General features: G+C 37.5%; 1 protein-coding gene across 1 annotated transcript in view; it reads right to left on the bottom strand.

Moving 5' to 3' along the window:
* Mettl4 (Methyltransferase like 4) overlaps positions 1–16,763 on the bottom strand; it is an 87,338-nt gene that overhangs the window by 64,393 nt on the left and 6,182 nt on the right. The window contains exons 2-3 of the mRNA XM_090389788.1: positions 10,462–10,518; positions 1,923–2,121 (exon numbers count right to left, since the gene is read on the bottom strand). Of these exons, the coding sequence (XP_090245914.1) occupies positions 1,923–2,121; positions 10,462–10,518 (256 nt within the window). The remainder of the gene's footprint in view (positions 1–1,922; positions 2,122–10,461; positions 10,519–16,763) is intronic.

Here is a 16,763-nt window from a genome sequence, read left to right as displayed (position 1 = left end):
AGCATTAGCAACTAAGGCCATATTGCTCCGGGATATGCGGTGGTCATTCCCTGACCTTTCCGCATCCTCCGTATTTGGTGGTGACGGGCTCGAACCCCGGTCTAATCAAGAAGAGTGTGCGACGCACTGCTGCTCCTTCCCACCTGGCTACGGAGGCGCGTGGTGAGACACGGGTAATTACAAACCTGTTAGTTCAACTTCTGTTCCAGGGAAATTAATGGAGGCACTAGTTAAAGAAGCACTGCAGGATCATCTATACAAGACTTCAGTTATAGCTTGGACTCAGCATGGGTTTGTTAAGAGGGAAGTCTTATCTGACCAATTTGATTTGATACCATGATGTGGTCACAAAGTAACTGGATGCAAAGAATAATTTTGATATCATATATTTGAATCTTAGAAAGGCTTTTAATACTGTTGCACCTGGAAGACTGCTGCACAAATTGGAGTAGTGTGACGTTGGAGGCAAATTGCTGCTATGGATAAAGGGATTGGTTGAGTGGAAGAAGACAGACAGTGGTAATCAATGGACACTGCTCTTCGTAAACTAATGTTATTAGTGGAGTCCACCAGGGTTCAGTATTGGGTCCATTATTGTTTTCTGTATTTATAAATAATATTGATGATGGTATATCAAGCTTAATGTCCAAGTTTGCAGGTGATACAAAGGTCAGCAGGGTTGTTAATGACACTAATAACAGTATGCTGCTGCAACAGGATCTACAAAAGTTGAGCAGATGGGCCGAGAGGTGGCAACTGAAGTTTAACATTGACAAATGTAAAGTACTGCATACAGGAAGCAGTAACCGCCAGAGTAACATATTAATTGTGTGGGACTACACTGACAGTGGTAGAGAATGAAAAGAACCTGGGGTTAATTGTGCAGGTAGATAAGAAGTTTTCTGAGCAGTGCAGATGGTCTGCAAGAGTAGCTCGTAGTGTCTTGTCAATGATATACAGGAATTTTTCTAGCAGGGATAAGGATGTGATTATCCCCTTGTATAAGGCAGTGGTAAGGCCACACCTTGAGTATTGTATAGAGGTGTGGAGGCCTCATTTCAAGAAGGATGTAGAGCTGCTGGAACGAGTACAGAGAAGGGCCACAAGATAAGTGAATGGAACAAAGGGTTACTCTTACGAAGAAAGGCTAAGTTTTGCAAATTACATTGTGTGGAGACTAGGCCCTGCAAGGTGATCTGATTGAGGTGTATAAAGCCTTGAATGGTTTTTTAGTATGCTCAATGCTGATGGGATTTTCCCTCTTGCTCAGAATAATCACCTGAGAAGACATAAATTCAAATTGAGGAAAGACAGTTGTAGGATTTTTTTTATGTTAGCTGTTGGCGCATCATCTTCTGTGGCCATATTGCACCTCCCAAGGTTTTTGCATTTTCTACTCTGATCCAAGCCCGAGGCAGGATTCGAACCCGCAACCTTTGGGTTGCTAGGAAGGCACTTTACCCACCCGGTCAGCCAGTTGTAGGATAGATGTGCGGAAGTTTGCCTTTAGCTAGCAGGTGGTCAATTGCTGGAATAAACTTCCATCTGTCATTGTAAAAGTTGATAGCTTAAATAGATTCAAGGCAGAACTAGACAAACAATTGGAGCGAGTGGATGGGCAAAATGAGAAGAAGGTTTTTTTTGGTTTTTTTTTTTGGCTGATGCTATATAAGCTTGCTTTCTTGCATCATGTGCCTTTACTAATGCTAATGCTATATTCTACCTATTATTACTATTTGAAAAATAGGAGAAATTTTGAAATTTAAAGTATGAAAATAACCAAACCCTGTTATAAGATTCAAAACGTTATGATGACACAGTACTTTGCTACACACGTTCAAACATCAGGTTTAATTGTAACACAAATTTCACCAATTCTTATGGATGTAATAGGAATAATAAGAAAATAAGCCAATTATTACCAGTTATTACCACCTTTCTTCTATGTCTTTCTTTCTTTGGATTGCACATAGAGAAATATGCAGAAAGTTTTGCTGTAGATCGTGCAACACTGTTATTATTAAGCCATTCTGTAGCTAATGGAAGTCCTCCTTTGAAGTATGATAAACTTTTTCCTAATTCAACAAGGTCATTTGTTCCTTTAATAATATAGTCTTTAACCTTGTAAATCAGAAAAAAAAAAGTTTATTATTTTTTTTTTTTCATTCTCATTAATTTACAAATAAAGTTGCAAAAAAAGATTATTAAATATTAGAAACTAATTTCTTATAAAGAACTTTTATTATACAGTTGAAGCTCTTTATAGTTGAGTCTTTAAACTTCCTGGCTGATTTTCCATAAATCTAAAACTATTTTACATTTGTTATAATGATTCTGAAAGATAAATGAATTCTCTATAAAGACCCAAAAATTTTCAATGCTCTTATCTTGTTTTTTACTTTTCTATTACAATATCCACATTTCAAACTGAAAGAATATTGAAGCTAATGATGAGCTTACAAGCTGACACTGAGAAATCACTCACTGGCACTTTTCTATGCTTACTGGCAATTTCTCATGCTCATTGGTGTAATGAAATTAACTTTGACTAGAAGTTCATTTCATTATACAATATGTAGAGACAGCTGGTTTATCAGTATGGCTCCTATGAAGAGGACGGTTTTGCCAATCACAGACAAAATCAAGATTTTACAAGTAGATAGTGGCATATGTTCTAAGATCGATATCGCTAACAATTTGGTATTCCTAAGAGTATACTGTTCACTATGTGAAAAATCAAAAACAGATTGAAAATTGTGCCAACTTTGGAGGCTTTGGCACAGAGAAACTTTGATAAGTGTTGGGTGTTACAATTCACATTAATTGTTGACTGAAGACAGAAATCTCTGATTTCTCTGTTTTCTGGGACTAACTATTTATAAGAATAGCATTAATAAGGTCTATTGATACAGGGAAGCAAACTTCATCTACATCAGCCAAAAATAAACAGATAAATAAAATAATAAAAATTCAAATAAAACAGAATATTCATACTATTCCCATTCCCACAAGCAAATAACCCAATTCTGCTTTAAACTTAGTCAGACTCACTTCCCCCACCACCAGGATGCAGCTTAATCTAATGTTCAATAATCCACTGCCCACAGGGGAACTTCATGAGATCCTATCTTCTGTTATTTCCTTGGATTATATATTTTATAAAATTTGAATTTATGGCAACTAGTTCTGGAATTCTTTATACCAGCAAAAATGCCACCTTCATTCATTTTACTAAACCCTCTCAGGGCCTTATAAACCTCAACCAGGTCCCCCTCTGAGATGCCCGATTGCCAAGCTCAGTAGCCCACATAGTCTTTTCTGCTATAGGCACCCTTTTGTCAATGAGAAATGCTTGCCTTTGGACCCTTTTAAGAAGCTTAATGTCTTTTTCAGCTGTCTGTGCACTCGGACACAGTATACCAAATGCAGTCTTACAATTGCCTTATACAGTGGGATTATGACCTCCCTATATCTACAGGATAATGTTCGATAAATCATCAATTGACACGATGGGCTTTCCTGGCAACCATTTACAATGCTCAGAAAACTTTATATATGCATGTTTTGTAACTCCATCCCTTTATACCTCAACTGTTTTTAATTCAACCCTATCATGTATAATTTATTTTGGGGTTGCTATTAACCAAGTGTAAGACCTTGCATTTTGCTGCATTAAAACAGCTGCCACTATTCTGACCATTCTTAAAACCTGTTCAAGTCATCTGGAATGAGCGCTGCTTGGCACTGATCATTAACAATTCTACCAATCTTTATTTGTCTGCAGATTTTGACATCACACCTACTATTCCTTCATTGATGTCTTTTATGAAAATCAAACACAACGGTGGTCTAAGAACCAGTACTTGGGAGATGCCACTTCTGACATTACTCCAATCAGAAGAATATCCATTAAACACAATTCTCTACCTTCTGCCCTGCAGTGACTAAGCAATCCATCTGAGAATCTTTCCAGTAATCCCAACATGTTCCAGCTTATACAATAACTCCTCATGAGGCATTGAGTCAAATGCTTTGTTAAAATCCAAATAAACTATGTCAAAATTGTTCCCTACATCCAGCACATGAGTAACTGTGTTAAAATAGCTTACTAGGTTAGTTAAAAATGATTTTCCCTTAACAAAACCATGTTGTTTGTTGTTGTTGTTTGTTATTTGGTTTTTAGGAGCATTAGCAACTAAGGCCATATTGTTCCGGGGATATGCGGTGGCCATTCCCTGACCTTTCTGCATCCTCCGTATTTGGTGGTCACGGGCTCGAACCCCGGTCTAAATAAGAAGCGTGTGCTACGCACTGTTGCTCCTGCCCACCTGGCTACGGAGGTGCCAAAACCATGTTGTGTGTGTTTCTTCTGAATGCCATTTCTATCTAAATGTCCTTGGATTGCACTCTTAACTATTGCCTCTAAGATTTTCTCAACCACTGAAGCACTTTCTCAACCACTAACCAGCCTGTAGTTGCAAACTCTAAGAGCTGCCTTTGTGTATTGGCAATACATTGGTACTTCCCCAGTCCAAAGATGTCCCAATAATTAACCTCAATGGTTCAATACACTCTCTGGTATCCTCCCTCAAAATTATTGGGTATATACCATCAACTCCAGGAGCCTTACTTGCCTTTATGCTCGAAAGTTTTTTTAACAAAGTCATCTGCAATTTCAAAATCAGTAATTTTATACTGCTCAGCCTCCCTCGCACAGCCTCTAATCATCACCTGTAAAGAGGGGAAAAAGACATCCTTCTTAGCAAAGGCCCTTTTTTGGACCATATTGCAACTGGTGTGTTTTTGAAGCATCATGGCCTTGCTCGAATTGTTTAACTGTCCTTCCCACCTTCAAATGATGAGCAGACTGACAGCTTACTTTGGATACCTTCATCAGTATCATTTATAAAATTTAGAAATGCCTGCAAAATGCCTACCAGTAATTCTAACTTCTTGCAGTTTATATAGCAGCCTTCCATGGGGGATGATATCAAAAGCTTTACTAAAGTCTAGATGCATAATGTCAAAATTGTTACCTGCATTCCAACTGCTCAATCACTATGATCTATGTAGCAATTTACCAGATTCATCAGGTGTGACCTCCCCTTAATGAATAGAATCTTGAATAGATCCATACTTGGATCTATTCAAGATTCCATTCTTATCCAGATTGTCCTGAATAGCATCATCAACCACAGACTCCATGATCTTCACTGACCTATAGTTACCAACCTCCTCTTTGGTACCACCTTTGTGGACTGGGGAGACATCTGTACTTCTACAGTCCAAGAAAATCTTCTTGGAGTTCAATTACAGTTTGATACACTCATATGTGGGGGAAGATGAAGTTACTGTAGAGTTGTTAAAATTGGGAGGAACAGACATAACACAAAAATTGGCAAGGCTCTTCACAAAGTGCATTTAGCTTGTTATCCCACATCTACAAGTTGTTCACAAGGGTCATTACTAACAGATTAGAAAGAATACTTGATGAGAATCAACCGAAAGAGCAAGCTGGCTTTAGGACAGGATTCTCAACTATGGATCACCTTCACGTAATATCACAGCTAATGGAGAAAGCAAATGAATATAAAACACCATTATGCCTGGCATTTGTGGATTATGAAAAGGCATTTGACTCAATACAGCATAAGGCAATGTTTCGGGCACTGGAAAGACAAGGCATTGATACCCCATATATTATGATTTTGAAGAAAATATATGATAGTGCTACCTCCTTTATTAGACTAGACAAAGACAGTAGGAAATTTAAAATTGAGAAAGGAGTTCGACAAGGAGACACAATATCTCCGAAGCTGTTTACTGCTGCCCTTGAGGAAGCTTTCAGAAGATTAGACTGGTCGCAGAAAGGAGTCAATGTGAACGGAGAGTACCTAAACCATTTACGATTTGCAGATGACATTGTGGTCATAAGCCACGATCCCAAAGAATTAGAGGAAAATCTTAATCAGTTATGCACAGCTAGTAAGGATTTTGGACTAAAGATGAATATGGCTAAAACAAAAGTAATGATGAACAAGTATTCCACAGAAAGGAAAATAATGATTGAAGGAGCAGTAATTGAAAAGGTGGAGTCATATACTTATCTGGGACAAGTTATTAGCTGTAATAATGATAAATGGCTGGAAGTCAAGAGAAGAATAAATTTTGGATGGATAGCATTCAGGAAATATAGTCACATACTGAAGAGCAATATCCCAGTTTGTCTGAAACGTAAAATAATGAACCAATGTATACTTCCCACCATGACTTATGGAAGTGAAACTTGGGCACTCACCAAAAGAATGGAAGAGAAGCTGAGAACTACACAGCGAAGAATGGAACGAATCATATTGGGAATCAGACTGTTAGATAAGAAGAGAAACACATGGATTAGGCAGCAAACTCAAGTAAAGGACATTCTTATCAAAACTAAAGAACTAAAATGGTCTTGGGCAGGACACATAGCTCGAAGACATGATGACAGACAGACTAAAAAAATAACAGAATGGTATCCAAGAGGAGCTAGAAGAAAATCTGGAAGACAAAGGCGGAGATGGATAGATGAAATTCATGAGTTTGTGGGTAGTAAATGGATGGCCAGTGCTCAAAACAGAAGGAACTGGAAAGTTGCTGGAGAGACCTTCATCCTGCAGTGGATTGAAAATGGCTGATGATGATGATGACACTCATATGCAGCCTTTTTAATTACATTCGAATATATACCATCTTCCCTGAGCCTTGCCTTCCTTTAATCTCATTTAATCTGTTTATTAGCTTTTCTAATAAACACTTGTCTGAGATCAATATATATCACTTATTTCACAGTCCTGATACTTTAAAAATCCCCCAGTTTCAAGTTTGCTTGTAAATATCATTAAATATCTGTTTGACTCATCTACCATTTGCTAGGCTTTCTATGGACCTTCCACTGCAACCATTGGCAGAGTAAATGTAAATAAAATTGAACCAGAAACAAATAAAATTCAAAACTTTGTAGAGTCACACCACTCTTCAGGCATCCATTCTTGTATAGTTGCAAGAATGGTCTCTACACCTTCACACATGATTACTCTGCAAAAAAATTACTTCAAAAACTACTCTCAGAGTTACAGGTTGTCTATATTTGGGAAAGTAGAAAACATTTTCAGATTTCAAATCTTTGATCAACAGTTAACACAGGGTAATATTTTGAGAAGAACCTCACTGGTCCAGCAGCACCACCACCATCACCACTGCCAGGTTAAACATGGGCATATATGGGATATATCACCAAAAAGTGAAATAAGCAACTCAGGAGGTCACTGAAATTGATGCATAATAATGGAGGAATCCTTAAGGTGCACATACAATAAATGCAGTCACGACAGCAGCTATCTGACACAACACCACTGTGAGCTGGCTAAGAGATACTGATGTCATCTAGACAAGAGTACTTACAACACTTCATAACCATCAAGTATAAACAGTTTCTTACTTCTTTGCATCAGCTCTCATAGCAATCAAACATGCCCAAAATGTGTATGAAGTGCCAGGCAGTTATGGAGGAGAAATGTTTATGGTTGACAGAACAAAATGGTTGAAAAATACAAATAATATCTTGTGCCATGGAATGAAAATTCTGTCATTCACATTGCAATATTAACAAATTATAATTTAATACACACAGCTTAGAGCAGCTGGGAATTTTGCATGTAAGTTTGCTTCTGTTTTCACTTTGAAAATTTGTTTAATCATATATCCACTATATAAGTTTACCCCTTTTTTTACAGTCATTTTTTGCATCTTGCAAACGTATTTAAAGAGTATGTATATGGAGTACTGTCCTGAAACAAAAACCTACAGGTGACGAAGATGAAACCCTACAATGTCCCTTCATCAGGGGTCAGCAACCTTTTTTGAGTGAAGAGCCATTTTTGATTTAATTAAAATAAAAAAAGAATCTGAAGAGCCGCACCTCAGCTGAAGCTGGGGGGTTTTAAGAAATGGAATAGAGTGGGAAGGTGTTCTATTGAAAAATATATATTTTTAAATATTATTTATTAATACTGAAAAAAACATAACAAACATCCAATTAGGTACGAATTAATGTGACTTTTGCTGCTGAACTTCTTGAGCGAGTCTTGCAACATCAGGCAAGTATGCCGTAATTTTCATCTTTAAACATGCTGAGAGACTTGCATTATTCAGATGGTTTCTTGATTTATTTTTAATATAGTTAATGTTTGAAAATATTTGCTCGCAGAAATACATAGCTTGTCGTACATGTGGGCTAAAAGTTAAAGAGCAGCAGTTACATGTTCAAAGAGCTGCATGCGGCTCGTGATCCACAGGTTGCCGACCCCTGCCCTACATCATCAGCTGTCTCTTGAGGTTGCTGTAACCATAGAGGGAAACATTTTCTTCCAATGCAAGGAAACCAGTGGTTTGTATCCCATTAACCCAAACCATTGCAGAGCTTGTCAAAACTGGTGCCATGAACATGTCACTTAAAGCCCTGACAAATGGGGTACAGTTCTGTTCTCTGATGAGTCCTGTTTTAGCCTACAAACAGATTCTAGATGTTATTTCTGAAGACAACGAGGAATGCGGTACTATCCCTCCAACATCAGAGAAAGGGACACTTACTGTGGAGGCGATTTTCTCGTGTGGGGAGAAATAATGATTAACGGCTGCATCTCTCTTCATGTTTTTGATAGGGGTACCATAACCATACAGAGGTACTGAGAACAGATCCTCGAACCCTATGTGTGACTTTTTATGGGTGCAATTGGCCCAGATTTTCTTTTCATGCACAACATCACTACACACAAAGCTAAAGTGGTGGATGAATATCTTGAAAGTGATGATAACCAAGACTGCCGTGGCCAGCAAGATCACCAGACTTAAATATGATTGAACGTGAATTGGACGCTTTTGGGCATCACATTGCAAGCTGACAGCCAACTCCTCGGTCACTTGGTGAGCTAAGGTCTGCACTGGTAGAAGAATGGGATTTGTTGCCACAGAATCTTATAGACACCCATATATCGAGCATGGTTCACTGCTGTCAGGCCTATTTAGCCATTGAGGGAATTATATGCTATACCGAAGTCATGTGACCATATTTTCAAGCATCTTGTATTGACTTCTGTAATGTGACCTTTTTGGTAAATCTTATACATCTCCTATAAATGTCCCTTATACCTGTCCAAAGTTTCTCACTGTCTTCTCATTTCATCATTATTCTATGGTATACCACCATACCAAATTTTGTTCCACTTCATCACAAACTGGACAAGTTAGTTTTTCTGTGTTCTGTTAATTTTGTCAAGCAGTGTATGAATAGACTAAATTAAATTATTTTCTAAAGTACAAAAATTAGTACTTTCATTACTTTAGAAAATAATTTAAGCAGTATTAAAATTAATTCAAATATACATAAATTTTTAATTTTTTAAAAGTATTTGTACACAATAATCACAACTATGTGAGCATGCTCAAGGATTAAATATTAGTACTGTTGAGGAAAAATTCAAAAAAAACAACTTTTTCCAGAAATTTAAAAGAAAGGTGGTCACCCGTCAGGTGACTTGCCATTGTGTTTGCTACAACTGGGGATGCCAGCACCAACAGATTAAGCAATAAAAACTGTTGAGCAAACCTAATGATATAGAGATTTTCTTTTTATAAGCTGATGCAAATATGGGGACAGATTCAAATTAAGAAAAGATAGCTACAGACCGGATATAAGAAAATGTGCCTTCATCCAAGAGTAATCAAATATTGAAATAAGTTACCACTTAGCCTTGTAGAGGTAGACAGTTTATGTAGATTTAAAGATGAAGTAAATAAATATCTGGAAGAAGTAGATAAAAAAAAAAAAAAAAAAAACTTGTGAAACATTTTATTTTATTCTTTATTATTTTTTTATGGTGGATGCCACATAAGCTTTGCTTCCCTGTATCATTCTGTCATTTTAATATTAACCAAAAAAAGGAAGCAATGTTCTGCATGAACAATTCATTCACCTACCCCCATACATCTGTTTTCCCTGGTTATGTAGACGTGTGCACAATGCCCTGAACATTGTTTACTTCTTACTCTTAGCAAACCCAATGGCCATCATTCTTTGTGACCTCATTTAAGCCAACCATTTTCTTTATAACTGTAGACAAGGATTTAGCAGTTTTAGGATAAGTATTGCTGCAAGTACCACATTACCTGTTATTAGTGAGTGTTATTATAATTAATGATACTTATACCCAGAATAAGTATCATAAAGCCACACCTTACCATACTTAAATATCATTAATTAATTAATTATTAAAGATACTTAATCTGGGATTAAGTATCATTAAACCACACTTGCTCCATGTACATGAAATTGTAGTTGTTTCATATACATGAAGCAAGTGTGGTTTCCTTTTATAATTTTGAAGTTCATCACATCACCCTACAAATCTCATGTCTTTCACTTACCTTAAAATGATATGAATCAATTTCGGATATATCACTGATGTGGCCTGTCTTCTTTTTCTTTTTAATTACAGGGGAAAAAAAAAAGGAATAATAAATAACTTTTAAAAATACCACTACCTGATAGTAAAGCTAATATATAAAATATCTTCATGATTCTTTATTACTTTAATATGCTGCATCTCAGAAATTTACAAAGTAAACATGAATCAAAAACAGTCTCAAATATATTAGATACATAGAAATGGAATGAATTACAGGAGTCAAATCAAATATTCAAAGTGTCTGCTACCAGTACACATGCACAAACAGTATCATTTCTGAATGGCCTGACATTCTGTGGTGCATGTGTCAGCTGTAAGGTGACTTTTGTCAGTGGTCCAATAAACAGAGCTATGACAACTAAAATGGCTATTTCACTTGAATGTCACTTTGTGTGACCAAACTGCTTATATCCACTGCAAACATTATGTCTGACAGGTGCCACTTTTTAAAATTTTATTTTTAATTTGTAAATGAAATGAAATCATCCTCATGTACCTTTGCCAAACAATATTCTCTAAATGGTCATTCAGTATTTTCTGTTTTCATTTCAATATACTATGAATTACAAGACATTAAATTTTTGTTTTGCATTTAACAGATGTCAGGTGAGCAAAAGCAACTATCTTTTTTCTAGGCAACTCTCATTCCCATGTGGTATCCATGAGACACCAATGACAGGTGTCTAATCTTGTTGTAAAGCTTTGACTTTGCTGGCTAAACATGAACAGCTGAAAAAAAAATACAGACATTCACATTCCATCTGTTGGACGTCATGCAACTGCCTGGGTTTTGATCTGCGAGAAGGGTTGTTTATAAAACTACTCTTTAGGAACTGTCATTTCTTGACAGGCAGTTGTTTAGCTGAACACTGCATGTAGCAATGCTCAACAATTATATGTAATCTTCTAGCAGTCTTCATAATCCATTTTTAATTTACAGATCAACTTGTAACCAAGCTGATCTGTAACCAAGTTACAAGTTGATCTTTAACCAAGTTACAAAGGAGGTTAGGCAGGCGAAGGCAGATTATGAGAAATCCTCGGCAAGGGATGCAAAGAAAAACAGCAAAGAGTTCTTTACTTATGTAACCTCTAGAAGGAAGGGTATGAATCAGATTGGTCCACTTGATATCGATGGGTCAACTGTTGATGATCCTGCTCAGGTAGCTAACAAACTAAATGAATATTTTGCATCGACATTCACACATGAGGAGTTATTCAGCGAGGGGAATGCCAGACGCGTATTCAACTCTGGCAGTAAGCTAGAGAATCTTCTAATAACTGGAAGTAAAGTGAGGAGAAATTGTTGAAGATAAACACAAGAAAAGCACCTGGGGTGGATGGGATCTATCCAGTTATATTAAAGGAGGCAGCAAAGGAAGTAAGCAAACCCTTAGCCATAATTATGAGAGCTTCCTTGGACTCAGGGGAGGTACCCATGGACTGGAGATGTGCAAATGTGACCCAAATTCACAAGGGAGGCTGACACAAGTAATTATAGACCTGTGAGTTTAACTTCTGTTCCAGGAAAATTAATGGAGGCACTGGTTAAAGAAGCACTGCAGGATCATCTAGACAAGACTTCAGTTATAGCTCGGACACAGCATGGTTTTGTTAAGGGGAAGTCTTGCCTGACCAATTTGATTGGATACTATGATGCAGTCACAAAAAAAGAACTGGATGCAGGGAATAACTTTGATATTATATACTTGGATCTTAGAAAGGCTTTTGATACTGTTGCACATGGAAGACTGCTGCACAAATTGGAGCAGTGTGGCATTGGAGGCAAATTGCTGCTATGGATAAAGGGGTGGTTGAGGGGGAGAAGACAGAGAGTGGTAATCAATGGACACTGCTCATCGTGGACTAATGTTATTAGTGGAGTCCCTCAGGGTTCAGTATTGGGTCCTTTATTGTTTTCTGTATTTATAAATGATATTGATGATGGTATATCAAGCTTAATGTCCAAGTTTGCAGATGATACGAAGGTTGGCAGGGTTGTCAAGGCCACTACTGACACTATGCTGCTGCAACAGGATCTGGAAAGGTTGAGCAGATGGGCTGAGAGGTGGCAAATGAAGTTTAACATTGACAAATGTAAAGTACTACATATGGGAAACAGCAACCCCAGAGCAACGTATCAACTCTGTGATACTACACTGACAGTGGTAGAGAATGAAAGGGACCTGGGGGTGGTTGTGCAGGCAGATATGAAGTTCTCTGAGCAGTGCAGACGGGCTGCAAGAGTAGCTCATGGTGTATTGTCAATGATATATAGGAATTTTTCTAGCAGGGATAAGGAGGTGATTATTCCCTTGTATAAGGCAATGGTCGGGCCACACCTAGAGTACTGTATACAGGCCTGGAGGCCTCATTTCAAGAAGGATGTACAGCTGCTGGAACGAGTACAGAGAAGGGCAACAAGATTAGTGAATGGAACAAAGGGGTGCTCTTACGAAGAAAGGCTTAAGTTTTGCGAATTACAGTGTCTGGAGACTAGGCACCAGCGAGGTGATCTGATAGAGGTGTACAAAGCCTTGAATGGTTTGAGCATGCTCAATGCTGATGGGATTCTTCCTCTTGCTCAGAATAATCACCTGAGAGGGCATAAATTCAAATTGAGGAAAGACAGATGTAGGATAGATGTGCGGAAATTTGCCTTTAGCCAGCGGGTGGTTGGTAGGTGGAACAGACTTCCATCCTTTGTCGTGGAAGTTGATAGCCTAAATAAGTTTAAGGCTCAGCTGGACAGGTATTTCGAACGAACAGAGGGGTGAAGTGGAAGTGGTTATTTTTTATTAATTTATTTTACTTTATTTTTTTTGGCTGATGCTGCATAAGCTTGTTTTCTTGCATCAAATGCCTCTACTAATGCTAATTATCATATGGCTACCTCTGGGAAGGCCAAAGACCTAGCCATCCTAGAGGTAGCCATATGATAAGCTCAAAAATTGTTTTCAGTTTAGTTTAAGTATTTTATGCGTCTTTACTCACTGGCAAAAAGAAAACTTCCTACAACCTAATCTAAACCTCAAGCCCTGCAATTTGAATTTATGACCCTAGTTCTGGAATTCTTTAGAACAGTGAGAATTCCACCTTCATTCATTTTACTAATCCCTCTCAGAGCCTTATAAACCCCAATCAGGTCACCTCTGGGGTGCCTCATTGCCAAGCTCCATAGCCCACGTAATCAAAGTCTTTCCTTGTACAGGAATCCTTCGGCCGATCTCACCATTCGAGTTAACCGTCTTTGGACCCTTTCAAGAAGCTTGATATCTTTTTTTCAGATGAGGTCTCCATATTTAAACACACTACATTTAGCAGTTTTTAGCAAAAGTTAACAATATCACAAGCCGTAAAAAATGTAATACGCATAGTCAAATTAATAGAAAAAACTTACATGCAAAAAGAACTAAACCTCCCAAAAACTTCCTCGTTCATTAGTATAGGCATATGATGCAAAAAGCAAGCTTATGCAGCATCAGCCAAAAAAAAAAAAAAAAAAAACCCTTCCACTTCACCCCTCCGTTTGTTCGAAATATCTGTCCAGCTGAGCCTTAAATTTATTTAGGCTATCAACTTCCACAACAAGGGATGGAAGTCTGTTCCACCAACCAACTACCTGCTGGCTAAAGGCAAATTTCCACACATCTATCCTACATCTGTCTTTCCTCAATTTGAATTTATGCCCTCTCAGGTGATTATTCTGAGCAAGAAGCAGTATCCCATCAGCATTGAGCATGCTCAAACCATTCAAGGCTTTGTACACCTCTATCAGATCACATTGCAGGTGACTAGTCTCCAGACACTGTAATTTGCAAAACTTAAGCCTTTCTTCGTAAGAGCAACCCTTCGTTCCGTTCACTAACCTTTTTGCCCTTCTCTGTACTCGTTCCAACAGCTTCAGTTCATTTCAAAAATAAATGTGGTCTCACTTCCAATCTCAATAATGTCCAATTCCACTTACACTTTTGCCAATCCCACTTTTTCTAACAAAATCCCAATAATTAGGATACTTGAAATAAGCAGTGGTTCGTTCAACTACTGCTCATCTCAAGTGTCCTAATTATTCACTGCACAATTCCTTTCACTTCATGGGTGGTACTTGTGCATATGTCTGTTCTGATATTCCTTTCAGAGACTTAGTAATTTAGAATCTCCACTTTTTGATCTTCTCTGGCTAAAAATCTCTCTACCCCATTCTGTGAAATTCATATGTTGCCTCTATTGTTCTTACAACTTCATTAATCACTTGAAACTCTTTGACTTCCATTCTTTGAAACTTGATTTTCTGCAGTCCAACTTTTCCAACAGTAGAGTAATTTTCCTTGGTGATTTTAATGTTCACAACTCCAGTTGGCTTTCATTTTCTAGTTACACAGATCTAGTTGGTCGAGATGCTGAGGCATTTGCAATTACTAATGATTGTTGAGATGTTGAGTGTTGAGCCATGTGGTTAGGTTTGTCTAGTATTCCAGTAGGTAAATGATCACACTCACTTAGATTGATCATTTACCTACTGGAATACTAGAAAATCCTAACCACATGGCTCAATACTCATCTTTTCCTCACAAACAACTCTTCCAAGTACACAGTTTGCGGTGAGTGGCCATCTAGGCACTTCAGATCACAACTTGGCGATGGTCTCTTCTCTAATGGAGCCTTTCTCAACCTTGTGTTGTTTAGCATTACAAGAATGCAAAATGCGAAGATTTCGTAGATTCTTCTACTTGGTAGGATAGCTGTTTTAAATCTTCTCATGCCAATGTTTGTTCAGATCATGTCAGTGATATTATTCTTCAAGAGATGCACTAATAGAGGCCTTTAGCACTTCATTAGCACTAATAGAGGCCTTTAGCATTAGCACTAATAGAGGCATAGAAAGCAAGTTTATACAGCATCAGCCAAAAAAAAAAAAAAAAAAAAGCATTTCCCATTTCACCCACCCATTCGCTCCAAACATTTGTCCAGTTCTTCTTTGAATTTACTTAAGTTATCAACTTCCAAATTGACAGGAAGTCTGTTCTAGCAACCACCCACTGGCTAAAGGCAAATTTCCATACATCTATTCTACAACAGTCTTTCCTCAATTTTAATTTATGCCCCAAGAGTGTAATCTGAACAAGAGGAAGAATCCCATCAGCTTTGAGTTTGAAAAAAAACCATTCAAGGCCTTATACATCTCAATCAGAACACCTCGCAAGTGCCTAGTCTCCAGATGCTGCAATTTGCAGAACTTAAGCCTTTCTTGGTAAGAGCAACCCTTTGTCACCTCACCAATTTCATTGCCCTTCTCTGTACTCATTTCAGAAATTCTATATCCTTCCTAAAATGAGACCTCCAGACCTGTATACAGTACTCAAGGTTTGGCCTGACCACTGACTTATACAAAGGAATGATCACATCCTTATCCCTATTAGCAAAATTCCTTTATATTCCTTCTTCTCTTTCTTGGCGATTCCCTTCTACTTTTGACTCTCTCTCAGGGTAACTCGGGGAATTTTTTTTTTTGGCTGGTGCAGCATAAGCCTCAGGCTTCCTTGCACCATATAGCTAATAATAATAATAATATAGACATCAATTAGCACCTATCACCAATTTGGTGAGTCTTCTTTGAATCTTTTCTAGAAGCATTATTTTTCTTCAGGTATGGCTTTCATATTTGAACACAATATTCTAAATGCGGTCTCACTATCGTTGGGAACAAGGCATAATTTTCCCTACTTGCAATGGATCTGTATATCATTCAGATATTTAAACAGAACACCATATGCCTTCATGTAAATTGTGTGGTGGTGTGTGTGTGTGTGTGTGTGTTTATGAAAACATCATAAACTATACTTTGTCAGTGCTAATGCACTCAGGTAACACTTTCTGAATAGTTGCAGCAAGTGTTACCTGAGTGCATTAGCACTGAAAGTATGGTGAAGTCCTATTACAAGAAATAGTGTTTTAATAAAAATTTCACTATAAAAAACTTTCTAAGTCCTGGTTGACTTCCCTTATTATTAGTGGCATGTATGCCACGTTTGAACAAATTTATACATTTCCACTATGTAAGACAAACTATAGGTGACAGTTTGTCTTACATAGTGGAAATGTATGGCAATATGTACATGTACATGCAAATGGAAATATGCAAATTTTGCAACTTTCTAAAAACAGGTTAGATGGCATTTTTAACATAAAAATTTTGCAATCCTTTCAGAAACAAGATTAATTGGCAATTTTTAATTTCATTTCTGCTATGCAAAAGAACAT

The sequence above is a fragment of the Mastigoproctus giganteus genome, chromosome 1 (genome assembly GCF_048544385.1).
Source record: "Mastigoproctus giganteus isolate SK-2022 chromosome 1, ASM4854438v1, whole genome shotgun sequence".
Taxonomy (NCBI): domain Eukaryota; kingdom Metazoa; phylum Arthropoda; class Arachnida; order Uropygi; family Thelyphonidae; genus Mastigoproctus; species Mastigoproctus giganteus.
The sequence above is the reverse complement of the archived record's forward strand: the minus strand, read 5'-3'. Positions and strand labels throughout refer to the sequence as shown.